This window comes from Hypomesus nipponensis, chromosome 10 (genome assembly GCF_054491055.1).
Source record: "Hypomesus nipponensis isolate SF chromosome 10, ASM5449105v1, whole genome shotgun sequence".
NCBI lineage: Eukaryota > Metazoa > Chordata > Actinopteri > Osmeriformes > Osmeridae > Hypomesus > Hypomesus nipponensis.
In genome coordinates this window covers 4,405,270-4,421,126 of record NC_140370.1, presented here as the reverse complement: position 1 = coordinate 4,421,126, position 15,857 = coordinate 4,405,270, and the positions used below count along the sequence as shown (strand labels likewise).

Below are 15,857 nucleotides of genomic sequence, written 5' to 3'. Positions count from 1 at the left end.
GGGTTACAAGTAAAGGGTTTGTGTTACTTTTCATGCATGTGAACATCCCGCTGTTGTTCCTGAGCTAGCACATAAAGATTCAACTTCCTTCTGGATATTTTCTCCATGCAGGTGCCCAACACCTGGTTGTGACGGATCAGGACACGTGACTGGGAATTATGCCTCACACAGAAGGTAGCTTTCTTATAGAGAATGAATGTAGTGTTCAAATCTAATGGTGTTCATATTTTTATTTATTTAATTGAGATGATGGTACAGATAAAGTAATGTGTGCTGGGTTTCTTTTGCTATGAAAATTGTACAAAATTGTACTAACAGTAAATGACTTATGACATTAGATCTGAGAATGCTGTTAGGAGATACAGGAGTACAGTGAATGCTAAATGTGTATTTTAGCCCATAGTGTTCATTATTGTTAAACCGTATTGTCTCTAATCATTTTTAGTTTGTCAGGATGTCCACGTGCCAGAAAGGGAGGCTTGAAGCTTACACCAAACAAAGATGAAAAAGACGACCAAGAAATGAAGTAAGAGACGGTTGTTGTGTGCACTTTTCTCGCCATCTTTTGACTAAAACACAATTGCAGTTTTGGTCTGTACTGAAGCTAAATTAATTGAATAATCTTATCACGCTGCACAGAGGGCATTATACCTGAAAGCCATTAAGTTATACAAAGGAAATTATTTCAGCTCATAACATTAGTAAATTATCCCTAAAGGATTAACTGCATGTGTATATTACATGTAAGAGTTGTTGTTATTTATTCAACTGACTTTGTCAAATATCTGGGATATTATATACCGTAATTTGTTTGTACAAATTCATACTTTTGTATGATAGCCCTCCTTGTAATTATACTTTTCTCTGATCAAGAAAGAAGTTGGATAAACGGCTTTAATTGTATTTTATTTATTTTAAAGTCAAAGCATTGCACTCACGGAAAGCTTCATTATTTTGGACACAATGGTCTTTGAAAAAAAAATAATGTAATTGATTGCTGCTGAAATCCAAAGTCAGATGTATTTGCCCCTGTTTTTTTCTACATCTGGACACAGATGATCTTTCTCTTTTTAATTACTAATGCAAGGCCAAGAGCTTAGGAATTAGACCTAGCATTCGATCTCATACACACTAAAAGAGAGTGAGAGAGTGTGCGAGAGACACAGAGAAAGAGAGTATCTGTAATGTTACTAGATTGCTGTAATTGTAGGCCATACGATCATGGTTCCATTGTACCAGTGTCTTGTCTACCTGTGCTGGTGGACAGGAAGTAATGGGGACCTGTGTTGTTCTGTCCTCTAAGTGCTGTTGCACTAGCCAGGAACAAAGTGCTAAAAACAAGCTTTCCACAGTAGCACTCTAGAGTACATTCTCCATTTTGTATCATCTCAGGTTGCCTGTCACCTTTACCGGTAAGGGAGGAGGTCAGTCCCCTCAAAATTACATTCTTTCACATGAGGGGATACATGACAATTATGTGTAATTCATGTCACTCCATTACTGACCTGTAGAAAACAGACCTGAAAATGCAATTACCCCAACTCTTAATTATATTCAACAAGACTTGTGCTTATGTTTTTGAGTACAAACATCAATAACCTCACATTGTATTCATTCATCAAAACAATATTTAACCTGAACTTTTTAGTGGATTAGCAACTTTGTTGATACGATTATTTGAACAGGTTGTTGTGTTGTTTTGTTTTCCGTTTTTTTTAATCAGCATTTGGCTGGATTAATCAACATAATGGTTTATCAAATCTTCCGGTCTAGTTAGTGAGGGATGTTCATAAACTGTGAGAATCCTTCATTCTAAGCATGTTGGTTTGATTTGTGGTTTTAGGGGTTAAATCATAGCTTTCAGGGTTTCATATGTTACAGCACTCAACCAAAAAACAGGAATATTGTGTTTTAGCTTCCTTAATCAGATTCACTTCAATAAATATTGGCTATCGTGTGGACTAGCATAACTCATAAATCCATATTTTATGAGTACTGCACATTATCAAGGGATATACCACAACATGAGTCCACCAGGACTACAAAGTAGAGTACCTACAGTGCTGTAGTCTGACACCTGTTTTGTCTCTGTTAGGTGTCCAGTAATTGGGTGTGATGGGCAGGGCCATACATCTGGCAAATATACATCCCATCGCAGTGCTGGGAGCTGTCCCCTTGCAGCCAAGAGACAGAAGGAGTCCTCCATCAATGGACTGGCTTTTCCCTGGAAGGCGTGCAAACAGGAGCTGCCACACTGTCCCTTGCCAGGGTGCAATGGCCTCGGACACGCCAACAATGTGTTTGTCACCCATAGAAGGTAAGCCACCTTGTTCATTTTCTGTCAAATCATGTTTGGTGCCATTATCAACAGTGTCAATGTTGCTTTCTACGGTGCGTCTGTCCTAAAAGATAAGTTGAGCCGTCCACGCCCTCTAACCTTATATCCCTTTTATCGACTTTCTATTACTTTTTGAATTAGTTTGTCTGGATGCCCACTAAATGCTCAGAGCATAAAGAAAAAGCTGTCAGGAGAGGAGATGATGACAATTAAGCTAAAAGCCAGCAGTGGTGAGACTTGATGTTGTGTGGTTGTGCATACATTTCATACATTGATTATATACCACATTTAATTGACTTTTGTGGAGTACAATGACACCATTGAAATATTATTGAAAAAAAAATGTTTTTGATCAGGAGTCGAAAACAAAGATGACATGCAACACTTGGATCATGAAATCAAGGAGCTGAATGAGTCCAACCTGAAGATAGAAGCTGACATGATGCAGCTACAGACACAGGTAAGCATCAACACCAAGGAACTGGCTGGAACGTCGAACATTCAGTTTGGACACATCCATTTTGACAGGATTCTCTCTTCTCCGAAAGCAGATCTCGTCGATGGAATGCAACCTGAAGACAATTGAGGAGGAAAACAAGATGATCGAACAGCACAACGACAGCCTCCTGAAAGAGTTAGCTCGTCTCAGCCAAGCACTCATCCACAGCCTCACAGACATCCAGCTTCCTCAGATGGTACAGTGCAGTAGGCCAGGGCTTCTCACATCCATTCTGTTTTCATCTGATCCACCATATTGCAACAATGAGCATGACATTCCTATTCATTGTCATTATTCTTTGTTTACTAACAACTGAACATTTTGTGTTGCAGGGGCCCATCAGTGAACATAATTTCGAAGCCTATGTGAACACATTAACCGATATGTACAATAACTCGGAGCATGACTACTCTCCTGAGTGCAAGGAGCTCCTGGATAATATCAAACAGGCTATTAAGGGCATCCATGTTTGAGCTGTATTAAAGGCATCCATGTTTGAGCTATAAAGCTACCAAAAGGTTTCTTTGACTTGGGATAATGGCACCTGTTATCTCAATTTTCTGGAGTGCTGGCTTGGTTGCATGTATAAGACAAGGCTTGGAAATGTGTTCGACATTTCTCCGTAAATACATTGCACTGAGAAATTTACCAGCAGAGATTTGTAACGCTTTTAACATTTCTGCATTCATGTTTATTCTGGTGAGATTTTACCCCCCTTGCACTTAATTATTTTATATGGTTTGCTTGATTTGAAGCTGTGTTTAGTTAATTTGTGTCACTCTTATATTATTGCTATTTATTATCTTTGTTTATCAATGTATTTATTTCAACAAATGTTTTATTTATTCCTATGATTGTAAATGCTAAATATTGGGAAATCCATTGACTTTCTGCACATTGTAAATTACATTAAAGCACATTCCAATATCAATCATAGCTCTCTTTCACCACCTAGTGGTGGATAATTGATACAGCTCCCTCAAAACAATTAGAAAATCCCTTGAAGGTATAAAGCTACCAAAATAATACAGCATCAATATTTTATAATTGTTGCTTTGGCTTTCTATTTGTTATTGAAAACTGAATGTATGGGAAGCTCAAATGAACGCTAAAGATCAAAAATGCAATGCAAATGTACTGTACATCTCATGTTTATGGCTGAGGACAACTTCAGAGTCTCATTCAGCCCTTGTCAAAATGCAACAATGTTTATTTCATTCAATGAACCGGATGTCATATTCAGCATTGCATCACTTGTTACTAGAATAGAGCCAAGTGACTGCACCAGGAAAACTGAAGTCCTTTGTGAAGATCTTTCTTTTTCTTCAACTATATAGATATTAAACTGCCTTCTGTGCACACACTGTGCATATATGTGCCTAAATGTAAATTAATACATAAAATATACAGTACTATGTTTTGTGGTAGGACAGTATTACGTGGATGGTGTCTACTTTATTATACAGTTCAATTATTTTCAAACGAGATCATGTTCCTAATGACTGTTTAAATGCCATTTCAGATATCTAAGCATTGTCTCTGTAGCTGTAATCTCAAAGTCAGGTCTTGAAGTATCACAGTTGAGATTGAACATTTTGTGCTTTTTTATATTTACTTTTTTGTCACTTATCAATTTAGAAGGAAGGCTTAAAGTAGAAACAACACAAACTATCGTGTGGGCTGATAATGTGCATCTTCTGTTTCTGTAAAGACACATTTGGTTATTTGGAGGCATATTTGATTCTAATTTCAACACTTGTTGAAATTGGATAAAATATAGTCATGGACAACTGTCATTACCATACGTTATAAGTTATATCACTTTCACTTATTGCAAAAAAAGAGACTAACATGATATTGGTGATTCTTGTTTATTTTATTCAACTTTCTAACCAGATTGTGAATCAGTTGCACTTTTACGTTTGTGAGTTATCTATTGCCCTGGGAAACCAGAAAAAAAAGAAAAAACGTTCTTGTTTTTGAGCCATTGCAATTGATGTCACAGTACACTGTTATTTACTGATTTGCATGGATTTATAGTCTTGAATAAATTAAGTGGGACTTGATCGATTAATTTCCTAAAGAGAAAAAGGTGCATATCTGAAAAAAAAGAGAAACTCAAAATTGAGGACATGTTGAGATAAACAATTACTTTATGTCTTTATCACAATTCTCAACATATTTTAGATCATTTCTAACAATAACACTCAAAACAGAATCAAATCTTTTGCTAACAATTTTGTTGATTCATAATTTGTGATATTTAATTCCTATACCACACATTGTTTGCTCAGGAAGTTTTGTGAAGAATATTTATTTTTCCCTGTTAGTATTTGATGTTTTGTAATGTGAACTGGATTTTTTGTGGAATGATATTAGTATGATGAATCGCTATTGTACTTTTTTTCTTTTTTCATTAAAACGTAATGCTTTTTCAGTTCAAGTAGTTTGTAAATTGAAAGTTCCTATTACTTTTACTATTTCATAATAAGCAGATATGCGCTGTGTTGTACAGTTTATGTATGGTAGAAATAAACTTTTTAAATGGTTGTGTGATTCTTAAATAAAGCAGTATGAATATGTCTGCAACCAAAAATGTATACACCCCAAATGTCTTAACCCTAACCCTTACATCTGTTGAAAAATCTATTTTCATATATCCTATTATATTTATATAGGTATTCTACATATAGAAAAAAGACAGCCACTTCTGTATGTTAGCTCTGCTGTCACTCACATGGAAGCCATTTTCCCACTAAACCCATAACTCTAACATAACATACCTGTTTGTCTCAGAAGGGCCTGTGCAGAAAACCAGACAGCTCAAGTGTGACACCTGGTGGTTGATCTAATGAAGACAAGGCATGTTGAGAAAAATACTTAAAAACACAGACTTTACACTTCCAGCAGTCCCCTTCATGCCTCTCCTAAAGTATGTTGTCATAATTGATCATACAGTCAAAAAGTTAATAAAAGGTGAAGTAATTTTTGAGGAACTTTGGATGGCACAAACATGTATGTACATGTACAAACATGTATGTAACACAAAACAACCTGACAAATTGTACTCTTAGACCTTCCAAACCCATTTTTGATGGCTGTGATATCCAAATAATCTTGTCAACTCTTAAGGCTGCATATACAATTCTGCTTGCTTCATCAATGTTGACGTGGGCCCTGCCAAGCGGTGATATGTTTATAGCTTTCAAGGAAAGGTAACTCAAACTTCCTGAAAGAAAATGAGGACGCAATGTGCCCCCTTCCATCTTTCCTAAAGAGGTGAGCAGACATTAAATAGGAACTTGGCTACTGACATTTCATCTTAAAACAGCTTAACACATTTCCAGGAGTTTGAGGGACTATGACATTAGATGTAAATAAATGTAAATAACAACACCAGCAATGGGAATACAGTAACTTAAGCTATTTTTCCTCTTAAGGTAAGAAGGCCGGGGAACTAAAAACACTGATGGCATTGTGTCAAGCCAGGTTGAGACGCGCCCTTAGCTCTCCAGGGGCTATAATGAACTGACAAGTGTGTGAAGTTTATTTTTTATTTAGATTACATAGATTTTGATGCAATTGAAGTCAAAAGCATATGATAATAACTTTGTTGGGCCATTCAAGTTGGAATGACTAATGCTGAAGCTATCCTCCTAGGGCTGTTAGGCAGACACCAGCTCATTTAAATTAGTGTTTGCTATTAGGTAACATATGGTGTACTGTAGCGTGTAGCCTTGTCCACAACTAACTGTGAGAACCAGTCAAGACCGAGAAGAGGGATGCCGACCTCATGTGGATGAACCCTGACGTTAGCGTCAGTTTTACCAAAAAGAATGCGGACATTTCCACATATTTAACATTTGCATTGTATTTGATAAGTAAAATAGAACCGTGCACACCAGAATAGCAGAAGATACATAAAAACTGTTCTCTCCCTCATTTGCACATCACCACGTGACACATGTTTACATCCTCAGCTGTTCCTTCGATGTGAAGTAGGTGGTCATTAGCTAGCTGGATAGCAACCTCAAAAAAACTGAAAGCAGCACAACAACAAACGTCGTGAAAAGCTAGCTAACGGTGTCTTGCTAACTTATTCTACTGGCTGGCAAACAGTTTTCATACGAAGACGAAGTGCATCCTGTATGATTTTCAGAAATGTAAGTACATACAGCTACAGTTATACCGTGTTTCTAAATTGAGATAAATAGCACGAGGTTGCAATCATCTAGACTGGCAGTTCATAGCTTTGATTAATCTTGGTTATCTAACAGGCGCTAGCTGGCTAACTTACTTGACAAGCTAGCTAGTCAACTTGCAGAGCAGCACCATTTGCATTGTCTGTGACTGTCTGGTGACGCACAAACTTTGTTAACGAGGCCTATGTTATATACATTCAAAGCTGACAGGCATAACATTTACGATTATGGTCATTTTGATAAATATTGGTCGGATTAGTTCAATTTTACAGGAAGCTTTTTTCCTGGCTGTGTTGGTTGTACAGGCTAGCTACAATATTGTCTACCTGTCAAACCCATTACTAAATTGGAATCTGGCAATAATACTAGTCTATTATTAATGGCCATAGCCTATAGTCATGATTGTTATAGGTTGTGAGCTATTTCTAACTTGAATCATTAGGATGGCTTAATCATGTTTCAGCCAACGATACAACAAATGTAACCAGGCTAGTTCTATAAATGTGCTCTTTGTTCTGTATTATCTGTATCCTTAATACAAGGCTTGCTAACGTTAGCCAACTAGCCTAGCTATCTAACGACATTAACTTTGTCTATGCCAGTTAAATAATTGAATGCATCTAAACTAGCTATGTCAAGTATGACGCATGTCTCTCCAACTGGACCAATATATAACCATTTCCTGTGTTGTTTATGTTTTGTTTTTCCATCATCACACGCAGTGCAGATGAAGGTGGGCAGGCTTGTAAGATGATTGGCTCAAGAGCACCTGACTTGATTGGTTCGGAATGCTGTCAGTAACAGCCGGCCGCTGTTTATTTATTAATCCCCACACACACACACAAATAGTTTTTTACAATCAAGTCCAAATTGTAGAATAAATAGTTGCCAGCCGTTATGATGTATAACCGACTGGCTACAGTGTAGCCTAATCTTATACACAACTCGTAATAGCCTAATGTGTATATTCAATATACTATGTGTTGTTTTGGGGGTTGCCCAACAATATCTGAAGAGTCCAAATAAATCATCACTTCAATTACCCAACAGTTTCCATTGAGCATGAGGCGTACTAAGTCTTGGCGCTCTTGTTGTAGATAGGGTTACAGTGTCAGTGATTTATGTGTTGACTGCAGATCTGTTACATGTTTTGTTACCCTGCAGGTTCAGCAGGTTGTCCCTGTCACCAAGTCGGATGTCTGCCAGTTTCACTGCCTCTTTTTTTGGCTGGCATGCGCTCCCCTTCCCATTCAACATGCAATCCCTGAGGGTCATGTGAGGGCACTCTACTTGAGTTAGAACTGTACCCCTATAAAGAAGTTAGCAAAAATCTTGTCTTTGCTTGAGTTAACAAACAGGCATAAGCATTTTTTTTTTCTTTCCAACTAGCCAATTTGAATATAAATGAGACTGAAAGAATATCACTTTTTCTTCTTCTTAAGATTACCATACATAAGACTGCAGTGCAGTAAGGGTTAGGGTTTGGATTGTAAAATGCCTTATCTGACCCATACTGCTGCCTTGGGTATCATGGCTGCAGAAAATTCAAGAGACTAACATATGCATTTTCAGGAAGACTAGGACAAAATGCCACTGTACTACTGCGAGTGGTGAGAAATTAATCAATGATTATTTTGCCTGTGTGAGAACCAATGGGAAATTACCTCCTAGTAGCCAGACCTGCTATCACCAATGTCACCTCTGGATTTCATTATTATTAGCTGACTCAGATGTCGAGATGCTGAGAAGGCAGGGCGAATTGAAGACTTGCTTCCTTCTGCTGCTTCTGTCATAGAGACATCTGAGATTAGGTCTTCACAGGACGTGCTCATTCATGCTTCCCCGAAATAATGTGTGAAATTATTTGTGACCATCATAGATCCCCAGTTTGGACTTATATTTAATTTGCTATGAGAGCTATGAGCTCTGTAGCAAAGGGTTATTAAATGAGGATCTGCAGCATTTGCAGAAATGGCTAAGCAGATGCACATCCCGGTACTATCCAGACAGTCTGTGCCAGTTAGTTCTTTGTGGAGACATTTGCCACATAGCTGTGAAAGTCTCGCCTTCCCTGTACCCCACGATCCCTCTACCCTCTCACACGGCCGTCTCCCTCTTGTCTCCAGATCTTTGACTCCACCATGATCTGAGCTGACCTCAGGGGAGCTCAGCTTCTGGATCCTTCCGCGAGCCTCTGATCTCCATGCCACAGTGACGAGCCAGCGCTCTGCCTGAGGAACAGTCCCCCTCCTTGTTCTCCCTTCTCTCTCTCTTCACCATGGGAGGTGCCGTGAGCGCCGGGGAGGACAACGACGACCTAATCGACAACCTGAAGGAGGCCCAGTACATCCGCACCGACCGAGTGGAGCAAGCCTTCCGGGCCATAGACCGCGGCGACTACTACCTGGAGGGCTACCGGGACAGTGCCTACAAGGACCTGGCCTGGAAACATGGCAACATCCATCTGTCCGCGCCCTGCATATACTCTGAGGTGATGGAGGCGCTGAAGCTCCAGCAGGGGCTGTCCTTCCTCAACCTGGGCAGTGGAACAGGCTACCTGAGCACAATGGTGGGGCTCATCATAGGTAATGACCTGCCCTGGCTTCTGTCTTGCTACTTGAAGAGGGAGTGAGTGGGTGGGTGGGTGGGTGTAGAGTGGGAGGAATAGAAAATGTCATAAGCGTATACTATTGAGTGCATTGTTTTTGCAGGGCCGTTTGGCGTGAACCATGGGGTTGAACTCCACAAGGATGTGGTTGAATATGCCAAGGAGAAACTGGAGGACTTCATAAAGAGTAGTGACAGCTTTGATAAGTGAGTTGATGATACAAAAATAAAAAAACATTTCTAATGTTAGCCTTTAGCTTACAGGGATGTAATGATGCATGCACAGAGACCACAGTTAATGTGCTGCGGTTCAGTATTAATTTTCCTGCCAATGTCGAATGTTCCACATTGCCCCAAAGACTTTTTTCTTGCAAAGGGAATACATTTGAATGAATATTTGCTGTTTTGATTTCACTTTCCTCTCAGAATGGGGACAGCCACATTTTTCATGGTTGTCAGACGGGGTTTGCAAATACCTCCTCATCTCTGAATTCTTGTGACAGGTTTGAGTTCTGTGAACCCGTCTTTGTGGTGGGGAACTGTTTAGAGATCTCATCGGACAGTCACCAGTACGATCGCATCTACTGCGGGGCCGGGGTACAGAAGGATCATGAGAACTACATGAAGATCCTGCTCAAAGTGGGTGGCATTCTCGTAATGCCGATTGAGGATCAGGTGAGATTTAGAAGGCATCGACAGTGTTTGTTATTCATGACGCTGGCCCACAGGAGAGGCAGAAGGCCCTACTGGAAGATAATCCTGACTAGGATGACTAGTTTTACAGTCTTTCCATGCATGACACTTTTGGAAAAAATATAGGCAAATTCTTTTTTTACTTTGATTACTTAGAAAATCTGGCTCTTGGTCATTCAACCTGCCTACACAAGCTGTTTTTCACTAAAAGTCTTCCTGCCTTGAGTTGGTTTGCCGCATAGAGGGGACGGGTTTTGACAAGGGGAATTGGGGCCATGGTCTTAGACAGTTTAAGCGGCCACGGTTCACAAGCTTTTTATGTGGATAACTCAAAAGCATTATGACCCAGTTCAGCTTTCTTTTGCTCAAGATTTTTTTAAGTTCTCATCAACCATCACATTATGTTTGGCTGTTGTTGGTGGATTGGTGTTCTGGTTGATTCATATCTCTTGTTGCAGCTGACCCAGATAACCAGGACTGGCCAATGCTCCTGGGACAGCAAGAACATCTTGGCTGTGTCTTTTGCCCCTCTGGTCCAACAGAACAAAGCTGATGGTGACAAGCCTGATTCTGTGGAACTGCGTGAGTGTCTTGTCATTTTTCTAAACCAAAGTCTAAACATTTTTTTAAATTGAGCTTTGCTCTTTTGATGTGTTTTTGTCTGTTTTCAATGTTTTTAAGTCAGTGTTCAGAGTTTGATAGAAGTCCATTCTTAAATACACCCTTGGCTTGACATGAAAGACCTGCCTTGGGGGTGGTGAATATCACTTGATTATTTACATAAAAGTCATGGTTTTTAACATCTGTAGTTTGGACTGTTCATATCTCACCAACACACACTTTGAATTCCTGCCTAAAAATGGCTTCTGGGTGACTGTGGAGGACCCACAGATCTCTTGTGTTGTAAAACTCGATGAAGACTTTTGGTGAGCCAGCTGTCGTTTCTGTTTTCTCCACAGCTCCTGTGATCGTCAGGAGCCTCCAGGACCTGTCTCGCATCTACATCCGTCGCACCCTGCGTCACCTGACCAGCGAGGAGAGCTTCGCCAAGGGCCTGGTGCAAAGAGTACCCCAGAAACGTAAGCGTCGGCGTTGCCGGCGGCGACGCATCAACACATATGTGTTTGTGGGCAACCAGTTGATCCCCCAGCCGGCTGAGAGCGAGGAGGATGAGAGGATCGAAGAGGAGCACCGGGAGGAGGAGGAGGACGAGAAAGACATTGAGGTCTTGAAGCCAGAGGAGCCCCAAGTTAACGTGCTGAGAGACAAGATCAATGCTTTACCACTTCCTGAGTCCCTCAAGGCCTATGTGTTATACTACAGAGAGAAATGACTGCTGAAGATTAACGTGCTGTTCATTCCAGACGAAAGCAAAGCGTGCTGAGTTGATTTTCCTCTCATTTCTTTTTCAGTACAAATGTAGCATTCTTTTCATTTAATCTTGATGGTAACCTCGTAACGGAGAGAGACTCGATGGGTAATCTTGGATAATATTCGGATGATGCTTTAACAAGATTGTTTTTGGTAGTTTTACTTCTTCTACAATTGTTTTTGGATTTGTTTAAATGTTGTCAGAGCCTGCTGAATGGAAATCCTGCCAGAAAATGTGTTTAAGAAGTCTGACTTTTATGACATTATGTTCATATTTCTGCAAAAATTGTCACAAAAACATTGTAAAAAACAAACAAAAAAACAATACATTTCTAACTATATTTGTTAAAAAGAATATATTGAAAATATCAAAACTTCTACTGCACCTTTTTCTAAAAGCTTTAAACTTGTACCATATTTTGTACGTTACCTTACAATTTCATAAGGTTGAATGGAGTCTAAACACAGATTGAGCTCCTGCTTTGAGTCAATAGACAACATAGATTTTTTTCCCCCTCATCAATCTTAAATGGGGCAATTCTGTAATTTGTTCTTTTCTTTTACTGTGAAGTTGGGGACAACGGTGGCGCATGTCAGTGAGAAACAAAATTGGTTTGTAATTTCTCCTGCAGGGTATATTCAAATGAATCTGAAGTTCCTCTGATAGCTATATCCTAATGCATTTTGTCCCACTTTACATTTAAGTAACTGGCATTAGGCTTAAGATGAATAGGCATTGTAATTTGCTTATTCATTTTATGGCCTTGAATGCTTACCCACAACACCCCTTTTTTGGGGGGAGCTGACACACACACAGTGTATAATCATACAAGAGGGTAGGCTAATGAAGAAAATGATTAATTACTCTTTTCAGTGATTCAAAAAGGTTGTCTCATACATTTCCAATCAAAGCCTTAAGAGCTGAATCTTACAACAAACATGCCACATACAAACAGCCAGGTCCATTGTGGTCACAGAGAGGGTGGCCCTCGTAACCCATTGACCTTGTACACAATTCTCCAGTGCACATGTCCATTCCTGGTCCACTTCACACTGTTGATCATTGGAAGTGATGTCCCACATGATCAGATAGAAATGGTTATTCTCTTTTTTTATATTCTATTAAAATAGTCAGAAGATAGAAATGCATTAAATCACAAATTGTTCTGCAATTTCATTTGCGGCAATGGTTCATCACAACTGAGATTTTGGAAGTCTGGACTGTTAGTGTCCAGACAAAGCACCTTGTTTTCTGGGCCCTCTATTAAAAAAAGAGATGCCAGCGCCGATCTGATGAATGTGCTTCTATGGTGCACTGGAGCGGAGGCGGACACAAAATAATGAAATATTGGTGGTGTTTTCGTAATCATTTTTTTTCTTGGGGAACTCCCTTAGAAAGATGGCTTATAAAGTGCCAACGCACAGCGTCACATTAGGATGTTGCAAAGTGTGGTTTGATGGCACAGTGTACCATAAAATGGACACGGACATGTTGACAGCTTGTAGAATGATGGTTTGTCTCTACATTCCTTTAACGTGTGGCTGGAGAAGCATGCAGTTCATGTCACATTTGTGTTGGTGTCACTTGGACCTTCTTCCATCTTGCTTTTAGAGAATACATTCATAGTTCAGAAGCTGAAATGAATGTTGTTGATCTTAGTGTTATTGTGTAAGTATAGCATACAGTAGGTGGTTCCAACAGCAACCTGTCTGCAGCGTGTGCTGTATCCGTGAAATAATTTTACTTGGATTTGATTGTGGTAAATACTTTGTTTTGTACCTATACACTGGGAGGTCTGCCTGTACATCCACACTCCACTGCTGTTCTCACACTTGTGCTTCTAGGACATGTTTCCTTTTGGTGATCTGTACAACATCTTGGGATATAAAGGGGATCGGTTTCACTCTTTATTCCAACAAAGTAACAGTTTCGTGGTAAGGTGATATTTCATCATGGTCTGTGTAATGTTAACATTTCTAAGGTAGTCATTATTAACATGATTAATGGGGATACCTTGTTTCAGTAGTCTTATCTTTGGCTCCAAATGTTAAGAAATTAAATGCCTGAAATGGATGAATTATTGCATCTGGTCAAATTGTAAATCAAGGTGGACATAATGCTGGGGACCTGGAAACAGGAAGCCCAGAGTTAAACCATGCACCAAAGTTAATAAGACAGTCAGAAAACGATGCCGTTTATTACAGAAAACTTGATAGCATTGATTGAAAAAATGGTCCCCATAGCAAAAACGATTCCCTAACCAATTTTATGGTTCAATTAATTTGTACAGCCAAAATGATTGTTCACTAATTCTTTATCGGGCCAACGTTAATATCTTATGGAGTGTTGTTCATTTGAAAGTGTTCCTCTGTACATGGTAGGCACATGAAATAAAGGTCATAGTCTACACACTTCTCCTGTCTTTTAAATTATGTATGCCTTCAGCTGTGAAGAATATTAATATTCATTCACGCAAGTTTCCAGAATTTTCACCTGTCCAATAAATCATAATAAACCCTAAACAGGATAGGCTGTTGAGAAAAACAAAACATTGTTAAAGGTTGGACGCATTGTAAAAGTATTGTATTTTATTTAGTCCACTACATAGTTGTTAATAAAACAACATAATTTGCCCAAAAATAAAAGCTACCCTCTCAACTGTTTCCTTAGGCATGTCAAATAGATGGTTTAACACCACTCTAACCCCCTTTGCATAGACTCCTTTGCACCAGTTTCTCTTAGGCAAACACAGTAGTGTATAGTACTCTACGTCAGCTTGACTAACATATTCTCTCTTCACTGACCCCATTTTGTTTTCAGCCACCGAGACCACAGCCCTCTCTTTGGAGACATCACTAAGGTGTAATGCTAGCCACAAGTGTGACTTACTTTACCCTTGACTTTTAACCTTTCAAAACATTAGATTGTCGGTAGTCAGACAACTGATTTGACTGTACAAATAAAATAGCTATTTTGGCCGTGATGCTACATATTACAGTGCTTTCGTCTAGCAATGTGATTCCTAGTGTTTTTATGGAGACGACATCTTTACATCTTATATCTATTTACAAGATTTATATAAAAAAATAAATGTACAATATCACATATTTTCCGCAATCTTGGCCCATGGGGTAAATGGCAATGAGAACAATAAAGTATCAGCTATTTATTCTCTGGTGCACATCAAATTAACAAATGCAATAATCCGAAAAAGTAATCCCTTTTGTAATTGTCCAGTCATTATTACTTTTAGTTCTTTTGGATGTCATTATGTATTTACATAAAGTTCTGCAGAAAGTAAAGTGTTGCAAACGGTGCCTTTCTGGCTCATAAATACAGGTAGACTGCTCACACAGACATCATTCTTTGTCCTGTATTAACACCAGCACTCACGTCAAACATAATTATATTGTCCCACTTTTTGAATTTGGCCCATAATCCGGGTCTTGACCAGGGATTATGATGCACCGAATGCCTTGATTAAAAACACCTCTTGATGGCCTCTAGCTGAATCATTACAGACACACTCATCGCTGTCCAAAACACCAACAAAAAGACAATGCTTCTCTGCACCACCCAGGCGTTCCTGCTTGAATTGAAATGAATCTCATTTGACAAGATCTGATTTATTCTCACAAGTTGTATCAGTTAAGGCCAACGGCCAAATAATTCTGTCTGCACGAACAAAAGGGATTCTTGTGATTCTATGTGAATAAATGAAGTGGTATTTTCAAAGAAATTGAAAAGGTGTGTTTGAAATAGCTCCACACCAATACAAAGGGAATGGACTGAACATACTGACACTTATCATCACACCATGGAATCTATTTAAAATACCGGGACTAAGAGCTAGTGATAAACAATTTCTTTTGACGGGAAACATTTTAATTGAGAGTAAATGACATGTCTGGCAGAGACTGACAATGCTCATACAAAGGCCATTGATAGGGGATTAATTCCACCATTTTATATCTTCAGTTTGCAGGGAGTGGAACACATCACCTTTTTCACACTACCTCTAGTCAGAGGTATTTAGCCATTTTGCTTGACACAAACAATGTCTGGTGTATCTATCTAGACTTTATTAATGCAAACCAATTTTAAGTTGTCCTCATGATATAGCCACCAAATCTTGTGAAATGTATG

General features: G+C 39.1%; 2 protein-coding genes and 1 long non-coding RNA gene across 4 annotated transcripts in view; 2 read left to right on the top strand and 1 right to left on the bottom strand.

The window, feature by feature from the left end:
- The window catches only part of st18 (ST18 C2H2C-type zinc finger transcription factor), a 29,865-nt gene extending 26,254 nt beyond the window's left edge, over positions 1-3,611 (top strand). Inside the window, exons 16-22 of the mRNA XM_084706667.1 lie at positions 112-174; positions 446-526; positions 2,096-2,317; positions 2,480-2,568; positions 2,695-2,798; positions 2,887-3,033; positions 3,170-3,611. Coding sequence (XP_084562793.1) covers positions 112-174; positions 446-526; positions 2,096-2,317; positions 2,480-2,568; positions 2,695-2,798; positions 2,887-3,033; positions 3,170-3,310 — 847 coding nt within the window. The 3' untranslated portion in view covers positions 3,311-3,611. The remainder of the gene's footprint in view (positions 1-111; positions 175-445; positions 527-2,095; positions 2,318-2,479; positions 2,569-2,694; positions 2,799-2,886; positions 3,034-3,169) is intronic.
- Positions 3,612-4,252: 641 nt separating this feature from the next.
- Positions 4,253-5,969, bottom strand: LOC146270897 (uncharacterized). The gene is made up of 3 exons (XR_014767092.1): positions 5,892-5,969; positions 5,621-5,685; positions 4,253-4,937 (listed from the first exon to the last, which is right to left on the bottom strand). It is a non-coding gene; the product is annotated as an uncharacterized LOC146270897 (long non-coding RNA).
- A 547-nt stretch (positions 5,970-6,516) lies between these two features.
- Positions 6,517-14,120, top strand: pcmtd1 (protein-L-isoaspartate (D-aspartate) O-methyltransferase domain containing 1). Of its 2 annotated transcripts, none has more exons than XM_084706668.1 (6): positions 6,517-7,000; positions 9,166-9,624; positions 9,751-9,853; positions 10,150-10,321; positions 10,798-10,921; positions 11,299-14,120. In XM_084706668.1, exons 2-6 carry the CDS (start codon positions 9,318-9,320, stop codon positions 11,670-11,672), a joined length of 1,080 nt encoding a protein of 359 aa, XP_084562794.1. In that variant the 5' UTR covers positions 6,517-7,000; positions 9,166-9,317; the 3' UTR covers positions 11,673-14,120. The 2 variants fall into 2 exon arrangements, with proteins under 2 accessions (XP_084562794.1, XP_084562795.1); XM_084706669.1 differs by lacking the exon at positions 6,517-7,000 and adding an exon at positions 7,877-8,314.
- Positions 14,121-15,857: the final 1,737 nt, after the last annotated feature.

Coding starts and splice junctions, on each gene's coding strand:
- pcmtd1 (XM_084706668.1), top strand. CDS start 9,318: ATGGGAGGTGCCGTGAGCGCCGGGGAGGACAACGACGACCTAATCGAC. Junction 9,854..10,149: donor AGTAGTGACAGCTTTGATAA/GTGAGTTGATGA, acceptor TTCTTGTGACAG/GTTTGAGTTCTGTGAACCCG. Junction 10,322..10,797: donor TAATGCCGATTGAGGATCAG/GTGAGATTTAGA, acceptor CTCTTGTTGCAG/CTGACCCAGATAACCAGGAC.